Genomic DNA, 20,426 nt, shown 5'->3' on the forward strand with positions numbered 1-20,426 from the left:
TTATAACAACATTCTAGAAGTAAGTTAAATAAAAGTCGGCGAGAGAGAGAGAGTGAACGTGCGGCGGCGCCCTTGTTGTGAGCGCGCCGGTGACGTCATCTGACGCGGATAAAGCGCAGGTCACTCGCGGCTCCTCACGCGGTCAGATCAGCGCGCGGCGCCCGGGCTTCCTCTTCCTCCTCCTCTTCTTCGTCGGCCCCTTCGGTTCGTCGACCTCGGAACGGAGGAATGTGACGCCGCTCCCCGCCGAGACGGAAACTTCTCTCGGTCGTCGGTCGTCACGCACCATGCGCCCCGGAGCTCCGGGTCTGTGAGGCTGCGGCGCGCAGATGGGTCCGAAGCAGAGCAGTCCCGCCGGCGGCCGGGTCCGGGCATATTCGGGCTCCGACATCCCGTCCTCGTCCTCCGCCGCCGGCGGGCCGGGCAGAGCCGCGTTCCGCGGGAATGTCGGGGTGGCTCGGTTCGGCCCCCGAACCGGCTACCCGTCCGGCACAAGACCCCCTTCCGTCCACCAGAACTCTATTAACATCCCCGGCGGTGGCGGCGGCGGCCCCGACCCCGACGAGGAGACGCACCTGTCGTCCAGGAGCCACCGGCTCTTCATCGGGTCCCTGCCCGCGCACCTGTCCCCTCACCTGCTGGCAGGTAAGCCGCTTCTGCCCAACTTTTCGCGGCCGGTTTTCCGTGGTCGTTTTCTGGTTGTGTAACGTGGGACCGCGAACTGTCCGCATTAGAACCCCAAACAGATAAAAGGTCGCGATAAGGGACCTGGATCCGGGCACCTTGACCGCTCGCGGTGACCGTTGGCCCCGCCAGGTGCTTTTATTGTTGCCTGCTCATAATTTTTCGTCGCCAATAACCCCGACACAATAATATTCGGATTTTAGGCGTATTCACGTGTTCCGCAGGTTCTTTTTCGCGGTAGCGAACCTGTGGCGGCAGCCAATCAGAACGAAGGACTGGCCGTGACGTCACAAAGGCCCGAGGACGAGAGCCTCATTATTGGGGATTATTGCCTGCACACGTGGGCGAGGTCAGAGGTTAAGCGTGTGCCTTGCACGTTCTGATAATAATCACCATATTCGCGGTATTTTTGGCGTCATGTGTTAACGTGAGTACTGTGGTGATTTTTAGTAAGTAGGTTTTTAAAAAGATGGAGTCTGGATGTGGGCGGGCAGAGTAGATACCAGGTGATCTGCGGGAGAATAAACAGGTAAACAGCTTTACTGTAAGAGGCCATAAGGCGTGAATGACGCCCGACCTTCGGCACGTCGCAGCCGTGCCGCAGATAACGGCAGGTCAAAGGTCACCAGGGATCAGCTGTATAAACAGGCTGGCGTGGCGGTAGGGGGGGGAGGTTGGGCTCTTCTGGGAAACGTCCCCGGCAGGTCGTCCCTGTTGACTGTCGCGCTGCAGGCCAGTAATCCACCCAGAAGAGTTAATCCTGCTGGCCTGAGGGGCGTGGCCTGGCGCTCGCCTGCCTGCCTGACCCCGTTTTCCTGTCCTGCTAATCTTTGGTCCAAGCTGGCAGTTACAGTTAACAGGTGTGTGTGTCTGTGTGTGTTTTTGTGTGCGCGCGCATGCATGCATGCAGTTAATACATAATGAAGCAGAACTGTTAAAGGCTTCGGAAATGCCTGCATAATATTTCATGCAAATTCAGTCGCTCTGTATGTTTATTATTCCTCTTCTTCCGACAAACAATGTTTTATGATTGTGGCAGCAGCCTAGTGGGTAACACACTCGCCTATGAACCAGAAGACCCGGGTTCAAATCCCACTTACTATCATTGTGTCCCTGAGCAAGACACTTAACCCTGAGTGTCTCCAGGTGGGGACTGTCCCTGTAACTACTGATTGTAAGTCGCTCTGCATAAGGGCGTCTGATAAATGCCGTAAATGTAAATGGTTGTGGCTGTTGTATTAGTTCAACTTAAAAGGTTCAAGTTTGCAAGTGGCATATACTCCGTACCTCACAAGCGCAAGTTTTTCCCTAAATATTTACTCTCCTTGGGACGACAGTGAAGATGTGACACTTTGATGCATTCAGAAGTCAGTGTCCAGCTTCTCCACGACAGTGTCAATTTGCCGTCGCAAACATGCAGACATTAATGTCTAATCCTCTGGCAAGAAACGCGAGGACACCCCGAAATGAATTGTGCCCAAAGTGACGAGATTTTGCGTGTCCGCCATTATTTTCCGGCAGTTCACTCCAGCGGAATCCTCTTCCACTCCCGGTGGGCGTTCGAGACGCTGATGGCCGCGTGTTTAGTTACTTCGTGACACCGACCGCTTTACACTGCATCAAAGTGTCATGTCTTCAGTGCCGTCACAAGGAAAGATGCCCTCACTTTCATCAGACGGCGTACAGTTTCCGGGGGTTTCCGTCCACATCTGCACCGGTTCACACCCGGTTGCCTCTCGCTGCAGGCTTCCAGTGTCCGGTCTGCACCAAGCTGGTGTCTTCAGATGAGATGGACCTGCACCTCATCATGTGTCTGACGAAGCCTCGGCTCACGTATAACGGTATTTAATGTTTCCTGTTGGGGCGGGGAAGCCACGCCCCTCTCAGCAGGCACCCAGGTGGACCCCCCCCCGGGTGGGCGGGGCTATGACTATTCTGTTTCTGCTCGCCACAGACGACGTTCTGAGCCGGGACGCGGGCGAGTGTGCCATCTGCCTGGACGACATGGGGCAGGGCGACACCATCGCCCGGCTGCCCTGTCTGTGCATCTACCACAAACCGTAAGAGTCCGTAGCGAGAACCCGCGCGGCTCCCGCGGACGTGGGCAGCGTCTGATGCGCCTTTCTTCCGTCCGACAGGTGCATAGACGAGTGGTTCCAGGTCAACAGGTCGTGCCCCGAACACCCGGCTGACTGAAGAAGCCCGGGCGGCGGCTGGCGGCAAGTTGGTGGGTGTTTTTAATGGTTCGGGAAACGAGGAATGGATCATTAGAAAAGGTCCGCGATTTATATTGTACAGTTTTGTAACCAACTGCGTATCAAAGTAAACAAATATATATATATATATATATATATATATATATATATATATATATATAAAAGTGAAGTGATTGTCACATGTGATACACAGCAGCACAGCACACAGTGCACACAGTGAAATTTGTCCTCTGCATTTAACCCATCACCCTGAGTGAGCAGTGGGCAGCCATGACAGGCGCCCGGGGAGCAGTGTGTGGGGACGGTGCTTTGCTCAGTGGCACCTCAGTGGCACCTTGCCGGCTATATTGCCCAATATATATATATATATATGTATGTATGTATGTATATGTGATCCACTATAACCAAAATGTACTTGACTACTGTTTTAAACACATTTAGGTAGAACGTTTCTAAGCATTCTACAATTGTACTTTATATACACCTTTTTATAGATCTTAACACTCACTATTCAATCAAATGTGCAAGTAATGCCTTTTAAGCATTAGCACAAGTTAGTGTACTTACATGTAATATACATGTAAGTACACTAACAAGTACATTTCATTCAGTATTTCTGAATGCATGTTTAATACATTTTGGAATCATAAATTTAGCACACTAGAAATACTGCGCCACAAATGCACATGGTGAACGTAAATTACATTTTTAGCCGGATACTAGCATTGCATTGGGTGTTGCGCATTTAACTTGTGCAACATTTCAATCCACAGCCCGTCACCCGTTGGACGACAGAACTGATCTTCAGAAACCCCGTCGTGCAGCGCTTGTGCCAAACCCCCCCCCCCCAATAATAGTTGTAAATGAAAGCTTCAGGGATTTCACTGTTCATGTCTGCTTGGAGCAGCAAGGCCCGGACGTTCCGCTGTGTTTGAACTCGGCACGCGCTCGCAGCTGAGCTCAGTTTGGGTGCAGCTGTGCAATTTTTAATTTTTTTCCCTCCCCCCACTCGTCCACTGGTGCTGCTGCTGAAATCGGTTTAAATCGGGTGAATGTGAGCCGGGCCGGTGTACACGTGAGCAATTCCTGCGTCCTGGGCCCATCAGATCCGGCACGGGACCGACAGCAGAACTCGGGATTACACGGAACTGGACGCAGGAAGAGGCCGAGTGGAAGGAGGCCCGGAGACCTGCTGCTCCCACATCAGACAAAAGTGCCATTTATATATATTAAAAAAAAAAAAGTAATTATAAATAACTGAGCAAGAGAGACAAACTATTTCTGTACCAGTTCAGTCGTGTAGCTGTTCCCAAAACCACACGTAACGACCGAAGTAGTGAACCTGAGCTCAGGGAACCCACGGAACGTGCTGGGAGGACGCCTGCTGAATGTGGACCTGCCGGTTCTCCGTAGTGAATCTGCACTTTTGACTGATGATTGTAGAACTTCTGCAAGCTTCTGTTTCTCAGATGAAATGATGTAAATAAAGTGAAATATGATTATTATTTGTGTTGCCAAGTGCTTACTGGTTTATTGATTGAATATTGCAGCTTTGTGTTCATTATATTGTGATAAAATATTGAATCCCTCAATCCTGTCATGTTATTTCATCGTCATGGAACCAGACACCCGCAGCAGAGCGGAAACCGGGTTCCAGACCGGGTTTAGGTTCAGGATCTTGATGGTCAGCATCGCAGATGATCCACCATGGACGGCGCAGTAGAACTCTGCTCAGTCCATGAGCAGCTGGATCTCCTCCAGGATGGACGACGGTCCGCTGTACTTGTTGGTCTCTATGGACTCCAGTTTCCTCCTGTAGTCTGGCGGTAGTCCGTTCTGCAGGGCCCCCAAACACAGAACCTGCCGGAGAGAAGCATCGCTTTTTGTCTTCTTGACTATTTTTTTTTTTTTTGTTTCGTAAATTTGGTCAGTAGCAACCTGACGTCAGTGGTCCCTCTCACCTGCTTGTAGTGTGGAGAGGGCAGACAGGGCCGGAAGTCGTTCATTCTGTACGTCCTGCAGAGCAGCTGTCCCGCGTCCGTGTCCACCGTCACCTGCAGGGGGCTGTAGACCTGCTCCTGTCTGCGGACGGCGGGCCGGACGGTCAGGAGAGGAGCGGTCCGGCATGGAGGCTCCGGTCGCGCCGCGTCACCTACCTGTCCAGCGTGGCGAGGTGCTGGTTGCTGAGCCTCCAGACGATCCCCCACACCTCCTCCCCCCGGCTCTCCTCGACCGTGGCCACGCCCCCGTTCCACGCGTTATCCACGTGTTCCGCCCACAGTCCGAAGCGCAGAACATAGTCCTGCGCCAGACAGGGTCCACAGTCAGCAACGCTTCAGCGCGTTAATGGTGAACAGGTTTCATCACCTCACATGATCCTAAATCCACTAAACGTGAATTTCTACCACACAGGGCTGTACACAACTATACAAACCAACACCAGACTACAATATAACACAGGACTGTACACAACTATACAAACCAACACCAGACTACAATATAACACAGGGCTCTACACAACTATACAAAACAACACAGACTACAATATAACACAGGGCTGTACACACTATACAAACCAACACCAGACTAACATATAACACAGGACTGTAACACAACTATAAAACAAACCAACAACCAGACTACAATATAACACAGGGCTGTACAACAACTATACCAACCAACACAGACTACAATATAACACAGGTGCTCTACACAACTATAACAAACCAACACCAGAACCACCCCCTAAAAAAACAATATAAACAGGGCTGTACACAACTAGACAAACCAACACCAGACTACAATATAACACATGGACTGTACACAACTATTACAAACCAACACACAAGACTAACAACATAATAACAACAGGGCTCTACACAACTATACAAACCAACACCAGACTACAATATAACACAGGGCTGTAACACACTATACAACCAACGCCACTTACAAGTAACACAGGACTGTACCAACTACAACCAACACCAGACTACAATATATACACAAGGGACTGTACACAACTATACAACCAACACCAGACTAACAATTATACCCAGGGACTGTACACAACTATACAAACCAACACCAGACTACAATATAACACAAGGAACTGTACACAACTATAACAAACCAACAACCAGACTACAAATATAACACAGGACTGTACACACTATACAAACCAACACCAGACTACATATAACACAGAACTGGACACAACTATAACAAAACCAACACCAGACTACAATATAACACAGGGCTTACACAACTATACAAACCAACACCAAGACTACAATATAACACAGGGACTGTACACAACTATACAAACCAACAACCAGACTACAATATAACACAGGCTGTGCACAACTATACAAACCAACACCAGACTACAATATAACACAGGGACTGTACACAAACTATACAACCAACACCAGACTACAATATAACACAGGACTGTACACAACTATACAAACCAACACCAGACTACAATATAACACAGAGGGCTGTTACACAACTATACAAAACCACACCAGACTACAATATAACACAGGGGCTGTACACAACTATACAAACCAACACCAGACTACAATATAACACAGGGGCTTGTACACAACTATACAAACCAACACCAGACTACAATATAACACAGGGGCTCTACACAACTATACAAACCAACACCAGACTACATATAACACAGGACTGTACACACTATACAAACCAACACCAGACTACAATATAACACATGGCTGTACACAACTATACAAAAACCAACACAAGACTACAATATAACACAGGGACTGTACACAACTATACAACCAACACCAGACTACAATATAACACAGGGCTTCACAACTATACAAACCAACACCAGACTACAATATAACAGGGCTGTTACACAACTATACAAACCAAAACCAGACTACAATATAACACAGACTGTACACAACTATACAAACCAACACCAGACTACAATATAACACAGGGCTGTTCACAACTATACAAACCAACACAAGATACAATATAACACATGACTGTACACAACTATACAAAACCAACACCAGACTACAATATAAACACAGAACTGTGCACAACTATACAAACCAACACCAGACACAATATAAAACAGGACTGTACACAACTATACAAACCAACACCAGACTACAATATAACACAGGGCTCTACACAACTATACAAACCAACACCAGACTACAATATAACACAGGGCTGTACACAACTATACAAACCAACACAGACTACAATATAACACAGGGCTCTACACAACTATACAAACCAACACCAGACTACAATATAACACAGGGCTGTACACAACTATACAAACCAACACCAGACTACAATATAACACAGGACTGTACACAACTATACAAACCAACACCAGACTACAATATTAACACAGGACTGTACACAACTATACAAACCACACCAGACTACCAATATAACACAGGACTGTTACACAACTATACAACCACACAACTACAATATAACACAGGACTGTAACAACTATACAAACCACACAGAACTACAATCATACACAGGGCTGTTCACAACTATACAAACCAACACAAGACTACAATATAACACATGACTGTACACAACTATACAAACCAACACCAGACTACAATATAACACAGAACTGTGCACAACTATACAAACCAACACCAGACTACAATATAACACAGGGCTGTACACAACTATACCAAACCAACACCAGACTACAATATAACACAGGGCTCTACACAACTATACAAACCAACACCAGACTACAATATAACACAGGACTGTACACAAACTATACAACCAACACCAGACTACAATATAACACAGGACTGTACACAACTATACAAACCAACACCAGACTACAATATAACACAGAACTGTGCACAACTATACAAACCAACACCAGACTACAATATAACACATGACTGTACACAACTATACAAACCAACACCAGACTACAATATAACACAGGACTACACAACTATACAAACCAACACCAGACTACAATATAACACAGGACGTACACAACTATACAAACCAACACCAGACTACAATATAACACAGAACTGTGCACAACTATACAAACCAACACCAGACTACAATATAACACAGGGCTGTACACAACTATACAAACCAACACAAGACTACAATATAACACAGGGCTGTACACAACTATACAAACCAACACAAGACTACAATATAACACAGGACTGTACACAACTATACAAACCAACACCAGACTACAATATAACACAGGACTGTACACAACTATACAAACCAACACCAGACTACAATATAACACAGGGCTGTACACAACTATACAAACCAACACCAGACTACAATATAACACAGGACTGTACCACAACTATACAAACCAACACCAGACTACAATATAACACAGGACTGTACACAACTATACAAACCAACACCAGACTACAATATAACACAGGACTGTACACAACTATACAAACCAACACCAGACTACAATATAACACAGGACTGTACACAACTATACAAACCAACACCAGACTACAATATAACACAGGGCTGTACACAACTATACAAACCAACACAAGACTACAATATAACACAGGGCTGTACACAACTATACAAACCAACACAAGACTACAATATAACACAGGACTGTACACAACTATACAAACCAACACCAGACTACAATATAACACAGGACTGTACACAACTATACAAACCAACACCAGACTACAATATAACACAGGACTGTACACAACTATACAAACCAACACCAGACTACAATATAACACAGGGCTGTACACAACTATACAAACCAACACCAGACTACAATATAACACAGGGCTGTACACAACTATACAAACCAACACCAGACTACAATATAACACAGGACTGTACACAACTATACAAACCAACACCAGACTACAATATAACACAGGGCTGTTCACAACTATACAAACCAACACAAGACTACAATATAACACAGGGCTGTTCACAACTATACAAACCAACACAAGACTACAATATAACACAGGGCTCTACACAACTATACAAACCAACACCAGACTACAATATAACACAGGGCTGTACACAACTATACAAACCAACACCAGACTACAATATAACACAGGACTGTACACAACTATACAAACCAACACCAGACTACAATATAACACAGGGCTGTTCACAACTATACAAACCAACACAAGACTACAATATAACACATGACTGTACACAACTATACAAACCAACACCAGACTACAATATAACACAGAACTGTGCACAACTATACAAACCAACACCAGACTACAATATAACACAGGACTGTACACAACTATACAAACCAACACCAGACTACAATATAACACAGGGCTCTACACAACTATACAAACCAACACCAGACTACAATATAACACAGGGCTGTACACAACTATACAAACCAACACCAGACTACAATATAACACAGGGCTCTACACAACTATACAAACCAACACCAGACTACAATATAACACAGGACTGTACACAACTATACAAACCAACACCAGACTACAATATAACACAGGGCTGTACACAACTATACAAACCAACACCAGACTACAATATAACACAGGGCTCTACACAACTATACAAACCAACACCAGACTACAATATAACACAGGGCTGTACACAACTATACAAACCAACACCAGACTACAATATAACACAGGACTGTACACAACTATACAAACCAACACCAGACTACAATATAACACAGGGCTGTACACAACTATACAAACCAACACCAGACTACAATATAACACAGGACTGTACACAACTATACAAACCAACACCAGACTACAATATAACACAGGACTGTACACAACTATACAAACCAACACCAGACTACAATATAACACAGAACTGTGCACAACTATACAAACCAACACCAGACTACAATATAACACAGGGCTGTACACAACTATACAAACCAACACCAGACTACAATATAACACAGGACTGTACACAACTATACAAACCAACACCAGACTACAATATAACACAGGGCTGTTCACAACTATACAAACCAACACAAGACTACAATATAACACATGACTGTACACAACTATACAAACCAACACCAGACTACAATATAACACAGAACTGTGCACAACTATACAAACCAACACCAGACTACAATATAACACAGGACTGTACACAACTATACAAACCAACACCAGACTACAATATAACACAGGGCTCTACACAACTATACAAACCAACACCAGACTACAATATAACACAGGGCTGTACACAACTATACAAACCAACACCAGACTACAATATAACACAGGGCTCTACACAACTATACAAACCAACACCAGACTACAATATAACACAGGGCTGTACACAACTATACAAACCAACACCAGACTACAATATAACACAGGACTGTACACAACTATACAACCAACACCAGACTACAATATAACACAGGGCTGTTCACAACTATACAAACCAACACAAGACTACAATATAACACATGACTGTACACAACTATACAAACCAACACCAGACTACAATATAACACAGAACTGTGCACAAACTATACAAACCAACACCAGACTACAATATAACACAGGACTGTACACAACTATACAAACCAACACCAGACTACAATATAACACAGGGCTCTACACAACTATACAAACCAACACCAGACTACAATATAACACAGGGCTGTACACAACTATACAAACCAACACCAGACTACAATATAACACAGGGCTCTACACAACTATACAAACCAACACCAGACTACAATATAACACAGGGCTGTACACAACTATACAAACCAACACCAGACTACAATATAACACAGGACTGTACACAACTATACAAACCAACACCAGACTACAATATAACACAGGGCTGTTCACAACTATACAAACCAACACAAGACTACAATATAACACATGACTGTACACAACTATACAAACCAACACCAGACTACAATATAACACAGAACTGTGCACAACTATACAAACCAACACCAGACTACAATATAACACAGGACTGTACACAACCTATACAAACCAACACCAGACTACAATATAACACAGGGCTCTACACAACTATACAAACCAACACCAGACTACAATATAACACAGGGCTGTACACAACTATACAAACCAACACCAGACTACAATATAACACAGGGCTCTACACAACTATACAAACCAACACCAGACTACAATATAACACAGGGCTGTACACAACTATACAAACCAACACCAGACTACAATATAACACAGGACTGTACACAACTATACAAACCAACACCAGACTACAATATAACACAGGGCTGTACACAACTATACAAACCAACACCAGACTACAATATAACACAGGACTGTACACAACTATACAAACCAACACCAGACTACAATATAACACAGGACTGTACACAACTATACAAACCAACACCAGACTACAATATAACACAGGGCTGTTCACAACTATACAAACCAACACAAGACTACAATATAACACATGACTGTACACAACTATACAAACCAACACCAGACTACAATATAACACAGAACTGTGCACAACTATACAAACCAACACCAGACTACAATATAACACAGGGCTGTACACAACTATACAAACCAACACCAGACTACAATATAACACAGGGCTCTACACAACTATACAAACCAACACCAGACTACAATATAACACAGGACTGTACACAACTATACAAACCAACACCAGACTACAATATAACACAGGACTGTACACAACTATACAAACCAACACCAGACTACAATATAACACAGAACTGTGCACAACTATACAAACCAACACCAGACTACAATATAACACATGACTGTACACAACTATACAAACCAACACCAGACTACAATATAACACAGGACTACACAACTATACAAACCAACACCAGACTACAATATAACACAGGACTGTACACAACTATACAAACCAACACCAGACTACAATATAACACAGAACTGTGCACAACTATACAAACCAACACCAGACTACAATATAACACAGGGCTGTACACAACTATACAAACCAACACAAGACTACAATATAACACAGGGCTGTACACAACTATACAAACCAACACAAGACTACAATATAACACAGGACTGTACACAACTATACAAACCAACACCAGACTACAATATAACACAGGACTGTACACAACTATACAAACCAACACCAGACTACAATATAACACAGGGCTGTACACAACTATACAAACCAACACCAGACTACAATATAACACAGGACTGTACACAACTATACAAACCAACACCAGACTACAATATAACACAGGACTGTACACAACTATACAAACCAACACCAGACTACAATATAACACAGGACTGTACACAACTATACAAACCAACACCAGACTACAATATAACACAGGACTGTACACAACTATACAAACCAACACCAGACTACAATATAACACAGGGCTGTACACAACTATACAAACCAACACAAGACTACAATATAACACAGGGCTGTACACAACTATACAAACCAACACAAGACTACAATATAACACAGGACTGTACACAACTATACAAACCAACACCAGACTACAATATAACACAGGACTGTACACAACTATACAAACCAACACCAGACTACAATATAACACAGGACTGTACACAACTATACAAACCAACACCAGACTACAATATAACACAGGGCTGTACACAACTATACAAACCAACACCAGACTACAATATAACACAGGGCTGTACACAACTATACAAACCAACACCAGACTACAATATAACACAGGACTGTACACAACTATACAAACCAACACCAGACTACAATATAACACAGGGCTGTTCACAACTATACAAACCAACACAAGACTACAATATAACACAGGGCTGTTCACAACTATACAAACCAACACAAGACTACAATATAACACAGGGCTCTACACAACTATACAAACCAACACCAGACTACAATATAACACAGGGCTGTACACAACTATACAAACCAACACCAGACTACAATATAACACAGGACTGTACACAACTATACAAACCAACACCAGACTACAATATAACACAGGGCTGTTCACAACTATACAAACCAACACAAGACTACAATATAACACATGACTGTACACAACTATACAAACCAACACCAGACTACAATATAACACAGAACTGTGCACAACTATACAAACCAACACCAGACTACAATATAACACAGGACTGTACACAACTATACAAACCAACACCAGACTACAATATAACACAGGGCTCTACACAACTATACAAACCAACACCAGACTACAATATAACACAGGGCTGTACACAACTATACAAACCAACACCAGACTACAATATAACACAGGGCTCTACACAACTATACAAACCAACACCAGACTACAATATAACACAGGGCTGTACACAACTATACAAACCAACACCAGACTACAATATAACACAGGACTGTACACAACTATACAAACCAACACCAGACTACAATATAACACAGGGCTGTTCACAACTATACAAACCAACACAAGACTACAATATAACACATGACTGTACACAACTATACAAACCAACACCAGACTACAATATAACACAGAACTGTGCACAAACTATACAAACCAACACCAGACTACAATATAACACAGGACTGTACACAACTATACAAACCAACACCAGACTACAATATAACACAGGGCTCTACACAAACTATACAAACCAACACCAGACTACAATATAACACAGGGCTGTACACAACTATACAAACCAACACCAGACTACAATATAACACAGGGCTCTACACAACTATACAAACCAACACCAGACTACAATATAACACAGGGCTGTACACAACTATACAAACCAACACCAGACTACAATATAACACAGGACTGTACACAACTATACAAACCAACACCAGACTACAATATAACACAGGGCTGTACACAACTATACAAACCAACACCAGACTACAATATAACACAGGACTGTACACAACTATACAAACCAACACCAGACTACAATATAACACAGGACTGTACACAACTATACAAACCAACACCAGACTACAATATAACACAGGGCTGTTCACAACTATACAAACCAACACAAGACTACAATATAACACATGACTGTACACAACTATACAAACCAACACCAGACTACAATATAACACAGAACTGTGCACAACTATACAAACCAACACCAGACTACAATATAACACAGGGCTGTACACAACTATACAAACCAAACACCAGACTACAATATAACACAGGGCTCTACACAACTATACAAACCAACACCAGACTACAATATAACACAGGACTGTACACAACTATACAAACCAACACCAGACTACAATATAACACAGGACTGTACACAACTATACAAACCAACACCAGACTACAATATAACACAGGGCTGTACACAACTATACAAACCAACACCAGACTACAATATAACACAGGACTGTACACAACTATACAAACCAACACCAGACTACATACAGGGCTGTACACAAACTATACAAACCAACACCAGACTACAATATAACACAGAACTGTGCACAACTATACAAACCAACACCAGACTACAATATAACACAGGGCTGTACACAACTATACAACCAACACAAGACTACAATATAACACAGGGCTGTACACAACTATACAAACCAACACAAGACTACAATATAACACAGGACTGTACACAACTATACAAACCAACACCAGACTACAATATAACACAGGACTGTACACAACTATACAAACCAACACCAGACTACAATATAACACAGGGCTGTACACAACTATACAAACCAACACCAGACTACAATATAAACACAGGACTGTACACAACTATACAAACCAACACCAGACTACAATATAACACAGGACTGTACACAACTATACAAACCAACACCAGACTACAATATAACACAGGACTGTACACAACTATACAAACCAACACCAGACTACAATATAACACAGGACTGTACACAACTATACAAACCAACACCAGACTACAATATAACACAGGGCTGTACACAACTATACAAACCAAAACAAGACTACAATATAACACAGGGCTGTACACAACTATACAAACCAACACAAGACTACAATATAACACAGGACTGTACACAACTATACAAACCAACACCAGACTACAATATAACACAGGACTGTACACAACTATACAAACCAACACCAGACTACAATATAACACAGGGCTGTACACAACTATACAAACCAACACCAGACTACAATATAACACAGGACTGTACACAACTATACAAACCAACACCAGACTACAATATAACACAGGACTGTACACAACTATACAAACCAACACCAGACTACAATATAACACAGGACTGTACACAAACTATACAAACCAACACCAGACTACAATATAACACAGGGCTGTACACAACTATACAAACCAACACCAGACTACAATATAACACAGGGCTGTACACAACTATACAAACCAACACCAGACTAAAATATAACACAGGACTGTACACAACTATACAAACCAACACCAGACTACAATATAACACAGGACTGTACACAACTATACAAACCAACACCAGACTACAATATAACACAGGGCTGTACACAACTATACAAACCAACACAAGACTACAATATAACACAGGACTGTACACAACTATACAAACCAACACCAGACTACAATATAACACAGGGCTGTACACAACTATACAAACCAACACAAGACTACAATATAACACAGGGCTGTACACAACTATACAAACCAACACAAGACTACAATATAACACAGGACTGTACACAACTATACAAACCAACACCAGACTACAATATAACACAGGACTGTACACAACTATACAAACCAACACCAGACTACAATATAACACAGGACTGTACACAACTATACAAACCAACACCAGACTACAATATAACACAGGGCTGTACACAACTATACAAACCAACACCAGACTACAATATAACACAGGGCTGTACACAACTATACAAACCAACACCAGACTACAATATAACACAGAACTGTGCACAACTATACAAACCAACACCAGACTACAATATAACACAGGGCTGTACACAACTATACAAACCAACACAAGACTACAATATAACACAGGGCTGTACACAACTATACAAACCAACACAAGACTACAATATAACACAGGACTGTACACAACTATACAAACCAACACCAGACTACAATATAACACAGGACTGTACACAACTATACAAACCAACACCAGACTACAATATAACACAGGGCTGTACACAACTATACAAACCAACACCAGACTACAATATAACACAGGACTGTACACAACTATACAAACCAACACCAGACTACAATATAACACAGGACTGTACACAACTATACAAACCAACACCAGACTACAATATAACACAGGACTGTACACAACTATACAAACCAACACCAGACTACAATATAACACAGGACTGTACACAACTATACAAACCAACACCAGACTACAATATAACACAGGGCTGTACACAACTATACAAACCAAAACAAGACTACAATATAACACAGGGCTGTACACAACTATACAAACCAACACAAGACTACAATATAACACAGGACTGTACACAACTATACAAACCAACACCAGACTACAATATAACACAGGACTGTACACAACTATACAAACCAACACCAGACTACAATATAACACAGGGCTGTACACAACTATACAAACCAAAACAAGACTACAATATAACACAGGGCTGTACACAACTATACAAACCAACACAAGACTACAATATAACACAGGACTGTACACAACTATACAAACCAACACCAGACTACAATATAACACAGGACTGTACACAACTATACAAACCAACACCAGACTACAATATAACACAGGGCTGTACACAACTATACAAACCAACACCAGACTACAATATAACACAGGACTGTACACAACTATACAAACCAACACCAGACTACAATATAACACAGGACTGTACACAACTATACAAACCAACACCAGACTACAATATAACACAGGACTGTACACAACTATACAAACCAACACCAGACTACAATATAACACAGGGCTGTACACAACTATACAAACCAACACCAGACTACAATATAACACAGGGCTGTACACAACTATACAAACCAACACCAGACTAAAATATAACACAGGACTGTACACAACTATACAAACCAACACCAGACTACAATATAACACAGGACTGTACACAACTATACAAACCAACACCAGACTACAATATAACACAGGACTGTACACAACTATACAAACCAACACCAGACTACAATATAACACAGGGCTGTACACATCTATACAAACCAACACAAGACTACAATATAACACATGACTGTACACAACTATACAAACCAACACCAGACTACAATATAACACAGGACTGTACACAACTATACAAACCAACACCAGACTAAAATATAACACAGGACTGTACACAACTATACAAACCAACACCAGACTACAATATAACACAGGACTGTACACAACTATACAAACCAACACCAGACTACAATATAACACAGGGCTGTACACAACTATACAAACCAACACCAGACTACAATATAACACATGACTGTACACAACTATACAAACCAACACCAGACTACAATATAACACAGGACTGTACACAACTATACAAACCAACACCAGACTACAATATAACACAGGACTGTGCACAACTATACAAACCAACACCAGACTACAATATAACACAGGGCTGTACACAACTATACAAACCAACACCAGACTACAATATAACACAGGACTGTACACAACTATACAAACCGACATGAGAATATAATGCATGTGACAGGGCATTCAGGCCATTACAGACTATAAACCCAGCAATTCAACCACCATAACCACAAATATCCTCTTTTTGAATGACTTTTATGCTCGCTTTGAAAGAGACAACAAGCAACCTGCTGTCAGGACCTCCTCCTCTACCGACCACTCACCCATCACGCTCACCTCCTCAGCTGGACCACATGGCATCCCGGGGCACGAACTTAGAGCATGTGCAGAGCAGCTCGCTGGAGTATTCAGACATTATAAACATGTCCCTCGCCCAAGCAGCTGTTCCAACATGCCTCAAATCCACCTCCATTGTGCCAGTGCCGAAACACTCTAGCCCAACATGCATGAATGACTACCGCCCTGTAGCACTCACACCCATCATTATGAAGTGCTTAGAGTGGTAAGTCCTGGCACATCTGAAGGACTTCCTCCCACCAACTCTGGACCCACACCAGTTTGCTTACCGTAGCAACAGGAGCACAGAGGATGCCGTCTCCATAGCGCTACACTCTGTACTCACACACCTGGACAAGAAAAACATCTCTGCACGGATGCCGTTTGTTGATTTCAGCTCAGCATTTAACACTGTCATCCCCTATAAATTAATCACTAAACTTAGAGCCCTGGACATTAATACCTCACTTTGCAACTGGATTATGGACTTTCTGACCAACAGACCACAGCATGTAAGGTCAGGCCACATCTGCTCCACTACCGTCACGCTCAGCACTGGTGTACCACACGGCTGTGTGCTGAGCCCCTTCCTCTACTGCCGACCCGTGTATGGATCGAACACTGTTATCAAGTTTGAAGAGGACACCACGGTGATAGGTCTCATCAACAACAACGAAGAGACTGCCTACAGGGAGGAGGTCCAGCATCTGGCCACTTGGTGCACAGACAATAATCTGCTCCTTAACACCACCAAGACCAAGGAGCTCATTGTGGACTTCAGGAGGGAGAGAAGAGGCTCGCATGATACCATCCACATCAATGGGATGGCTGTGGAGCCTGTTTCATCCTTCAAGTTACTGGGGACCCACATCTCAGAGGACCTGTCCTGGACCATTAACACCTCCAGCCTGGTCAATGCAGTGGGTGGTGAAAACTGCCCAGCGCATCACAGGGACTCCACTTCCATCCATTGAGGACATCCAGAGGAAGCACCGAGGACTCCTCCCACCCTGAACACGGACTGTTTTCTCTCCTGCCTTCGGGCAGAGGCTTTAGGTTACCCCAGACAAGAACCAGCAGACTCAGGAACAGCTTTTTTTCCCAGAGCTGTCTCCTTGCTCCTTGCTAATCTAATATAATACAGGACTGTGCACAACTATACAAACCGACACGAGACTACAGAATAATACAGGATTGTACACAACTATACAAACCGACACCAGACTACAGAATAATACAGGACTGTACACAACTATACAAACCGACACCAGACTACAGAATAATACAGGGCTGTACACAACTATACAAACGAAAACGAGACTACAGAATAATACAGGACTGTACACAACTATACAAACCGACACGAGACTACAATATAATACAGGATTGTACACAACTATACAAACTGACACGAGACTACAGAATAATACAGGATTGTACACAACTATACAAACGAGACTACAGAATAATACAGGATTGTACACAACTATACAAACCAACACCAGACTAGAGAATAATACAGGACTGTACACAACTATACAAACTAACACGAGACTACAGAATAATACAGGACTGTACACAACTATACAAAGCAACACCAGACTACAGAATAATACAGGACTGTACAAAACTATACAAAGCAACACCAGTCTAGAGAATAATACAGGACTGTACACAACTATACAACCTACAAAAACAATTCAGGAAGTCATGCAAGCAGCATATAATATAATACATGGCAGCACGGTATGATGATCCTCGATGGGGTTCATACACACACCCAACGGGATTAAACACTGATGGGTTGTTTATTCCTCAAAGAGTTTAAATATCTAATGGTCATTTTAGAGCAAAAAAGAGCGAAAGTCATCCAGATTCAAGCACGACACACAATTAAACTCCAAAAAATACAGTCGATGCTTTTTCATCCGATCCATCGACCCAACATCAGCAGAACAAAAGCCATAAAACACTGATAAATAGAGTAAAAAATACGCCGACATTTGCGATGACCTGAGAACACCAGACTATACTCCGTCCACGTCTCCATGTGTCCACCCCCCGGCCACCGTACCTTCAGCCGGCCGACGCTGACGAACTCTGCGGAGGGATTCTGTAGCCGCAGACGCTCCCTCAGCAGGTTGCTGCCGTAGGCAAAATAGAGGAAAGAGCCGCCGCTGGTCATGCTGCTGCTCCGCGGGACCGGCGACGTGCGGGTCGCTGCGCGGAATGGCGCCGCGGCGACGGTCCCGTGTGGCTCAACCGGCCAGTGCGGTTACGTCCGCGCTGCGTGACGTACCCCGGGGGCAGCTGCTGATTGGCTGGAAGCCCGAGTGCAGCGTGAAGGCTAGCGGACTGAGCCGAACACCAAACAAAAACTTAAACTAATAAAATCTTGACTAATAAAGTCTAATGTATACAATAATGTAATATCGACACACACACACA

At 43.0% G+C, this 20,426-nt stretch overlaps 2 protein-coding genes across 3 annotated transcripts; one reads left to right on the forward strand and one right to left on the reverse strand.

The window, feature by feature from the left end:
* Window positions 1-99: 99 nt before the first annotated feature.
* Window positions 100-4,492, forward strand: znrf2a (zinc and ring finger 2a). 2 transcript variants are annotated; one of them, XM_028964217.1, is made up of 5 exons: window positions 100-645; window positions 2,430-2,525; window positions 2,639-2,744; window positions 2,823-2,911; window positions 4,007-4,492. In XM_028964217.1, the coding sequence occupies exons 1-4, from the start codon at window positions 330-332 to the stop codon at window positions 2,878-2,880; spliced, it is 576 nt and encodes a 191-aa protein (XP_028820050.1). In that variant the 5' UTR covers window positions 100-329; the 3' UTR covers window positions 2,881-2,911; window positions 4,007-4,492. The 2 variants fall into 2 exon arrangements, with proteins under 2 accessions (XP_028820050.1, XP_028820049.1); XM_028964216.1 differs by having other exon boundaries at window positions 3,674-4,405.
* Window positions 4,383-20,256, reverse strand: ggcta (gamma-glutamylcyclotransferase a). The gene is made up of 4 exons (XM_028964218.1): window positions 20,053-20,256; window positions 5,057-5,202; window positions 4,862-4,982; window positions 4,383-4,760 (listed from the first exon to the last, which is right to left on the reverse strand). Exons 1-4 carry the CDS (start codon window positions 20,161-20,163, stop codon window positions 4,632-4,634), a joined length of 507 nt encoding a protein of 168 aa, XP_028820051.1. The 5' UTR covers window positions 20,164-20,256; the 3' UTR covers window positions 4,383-4,631.
* Window positions 20,257-20,426: the final 170 nt, after the last annotated feature.

Source organism: Denticeps clupeoides, chromosome 20 (assembly GCF_900700375.1).
Source record: "Denticeps clupeoides chromosome 20, fDenClu1.1, whole genome shotgun sequence".
NCBI lineage: Eukaryota > Metazoa > Chordata > Actinopteri > Clupeiformes > Denticipitidae > Denticeps > Denticeps clupeoides.

Bases quoted from the DNA above. Each gene is read 5' to 3' on its own strand.
- znrf2a (XM_028964217.1), top strand. From the start codon at position 330: ATGGGTCCGAAGCAGAGCAGTCCCGCCGGCGGCCGGGTCCGGGCATAT. The intron at 2,526-2,638 runs GTATTTAATGTT...TGCTCGCCACAG, and splicing joins GCCTCGGCTCACGTATAACG to ACGACGTTCTGAGCCGGGAC. The intron at 2,745-2,822 runs GTAAGAGTCCGT...TCCGTCCGACAG, and splicing joins CTGTGCATCTACCACAAACC to GTGCATAGACGAGTGGTTCC.
- ggcta (XM_028964218.1), bottom strand. From the start codon at position 20,163: ATGACCAGCGGCGGCTCTTTCCTCTATTTTGCCTACGGCAGCAACCTG. The intron at 4,983-5,056 runs GTAGGTGACGCG...CGCCGTCCGCAG, and splicing joins CACCTCGCCACGCTGGACAG to ACAGGAGCAGGTCTACAGCC. The intron at 4,761-4,861 runs GTGAGAGGGACC...TCTCTCCGGCAG, and splicing joins CCTCTCCACACTACAAGCAG to GTTCTGTGTTTGGGGGCCCT.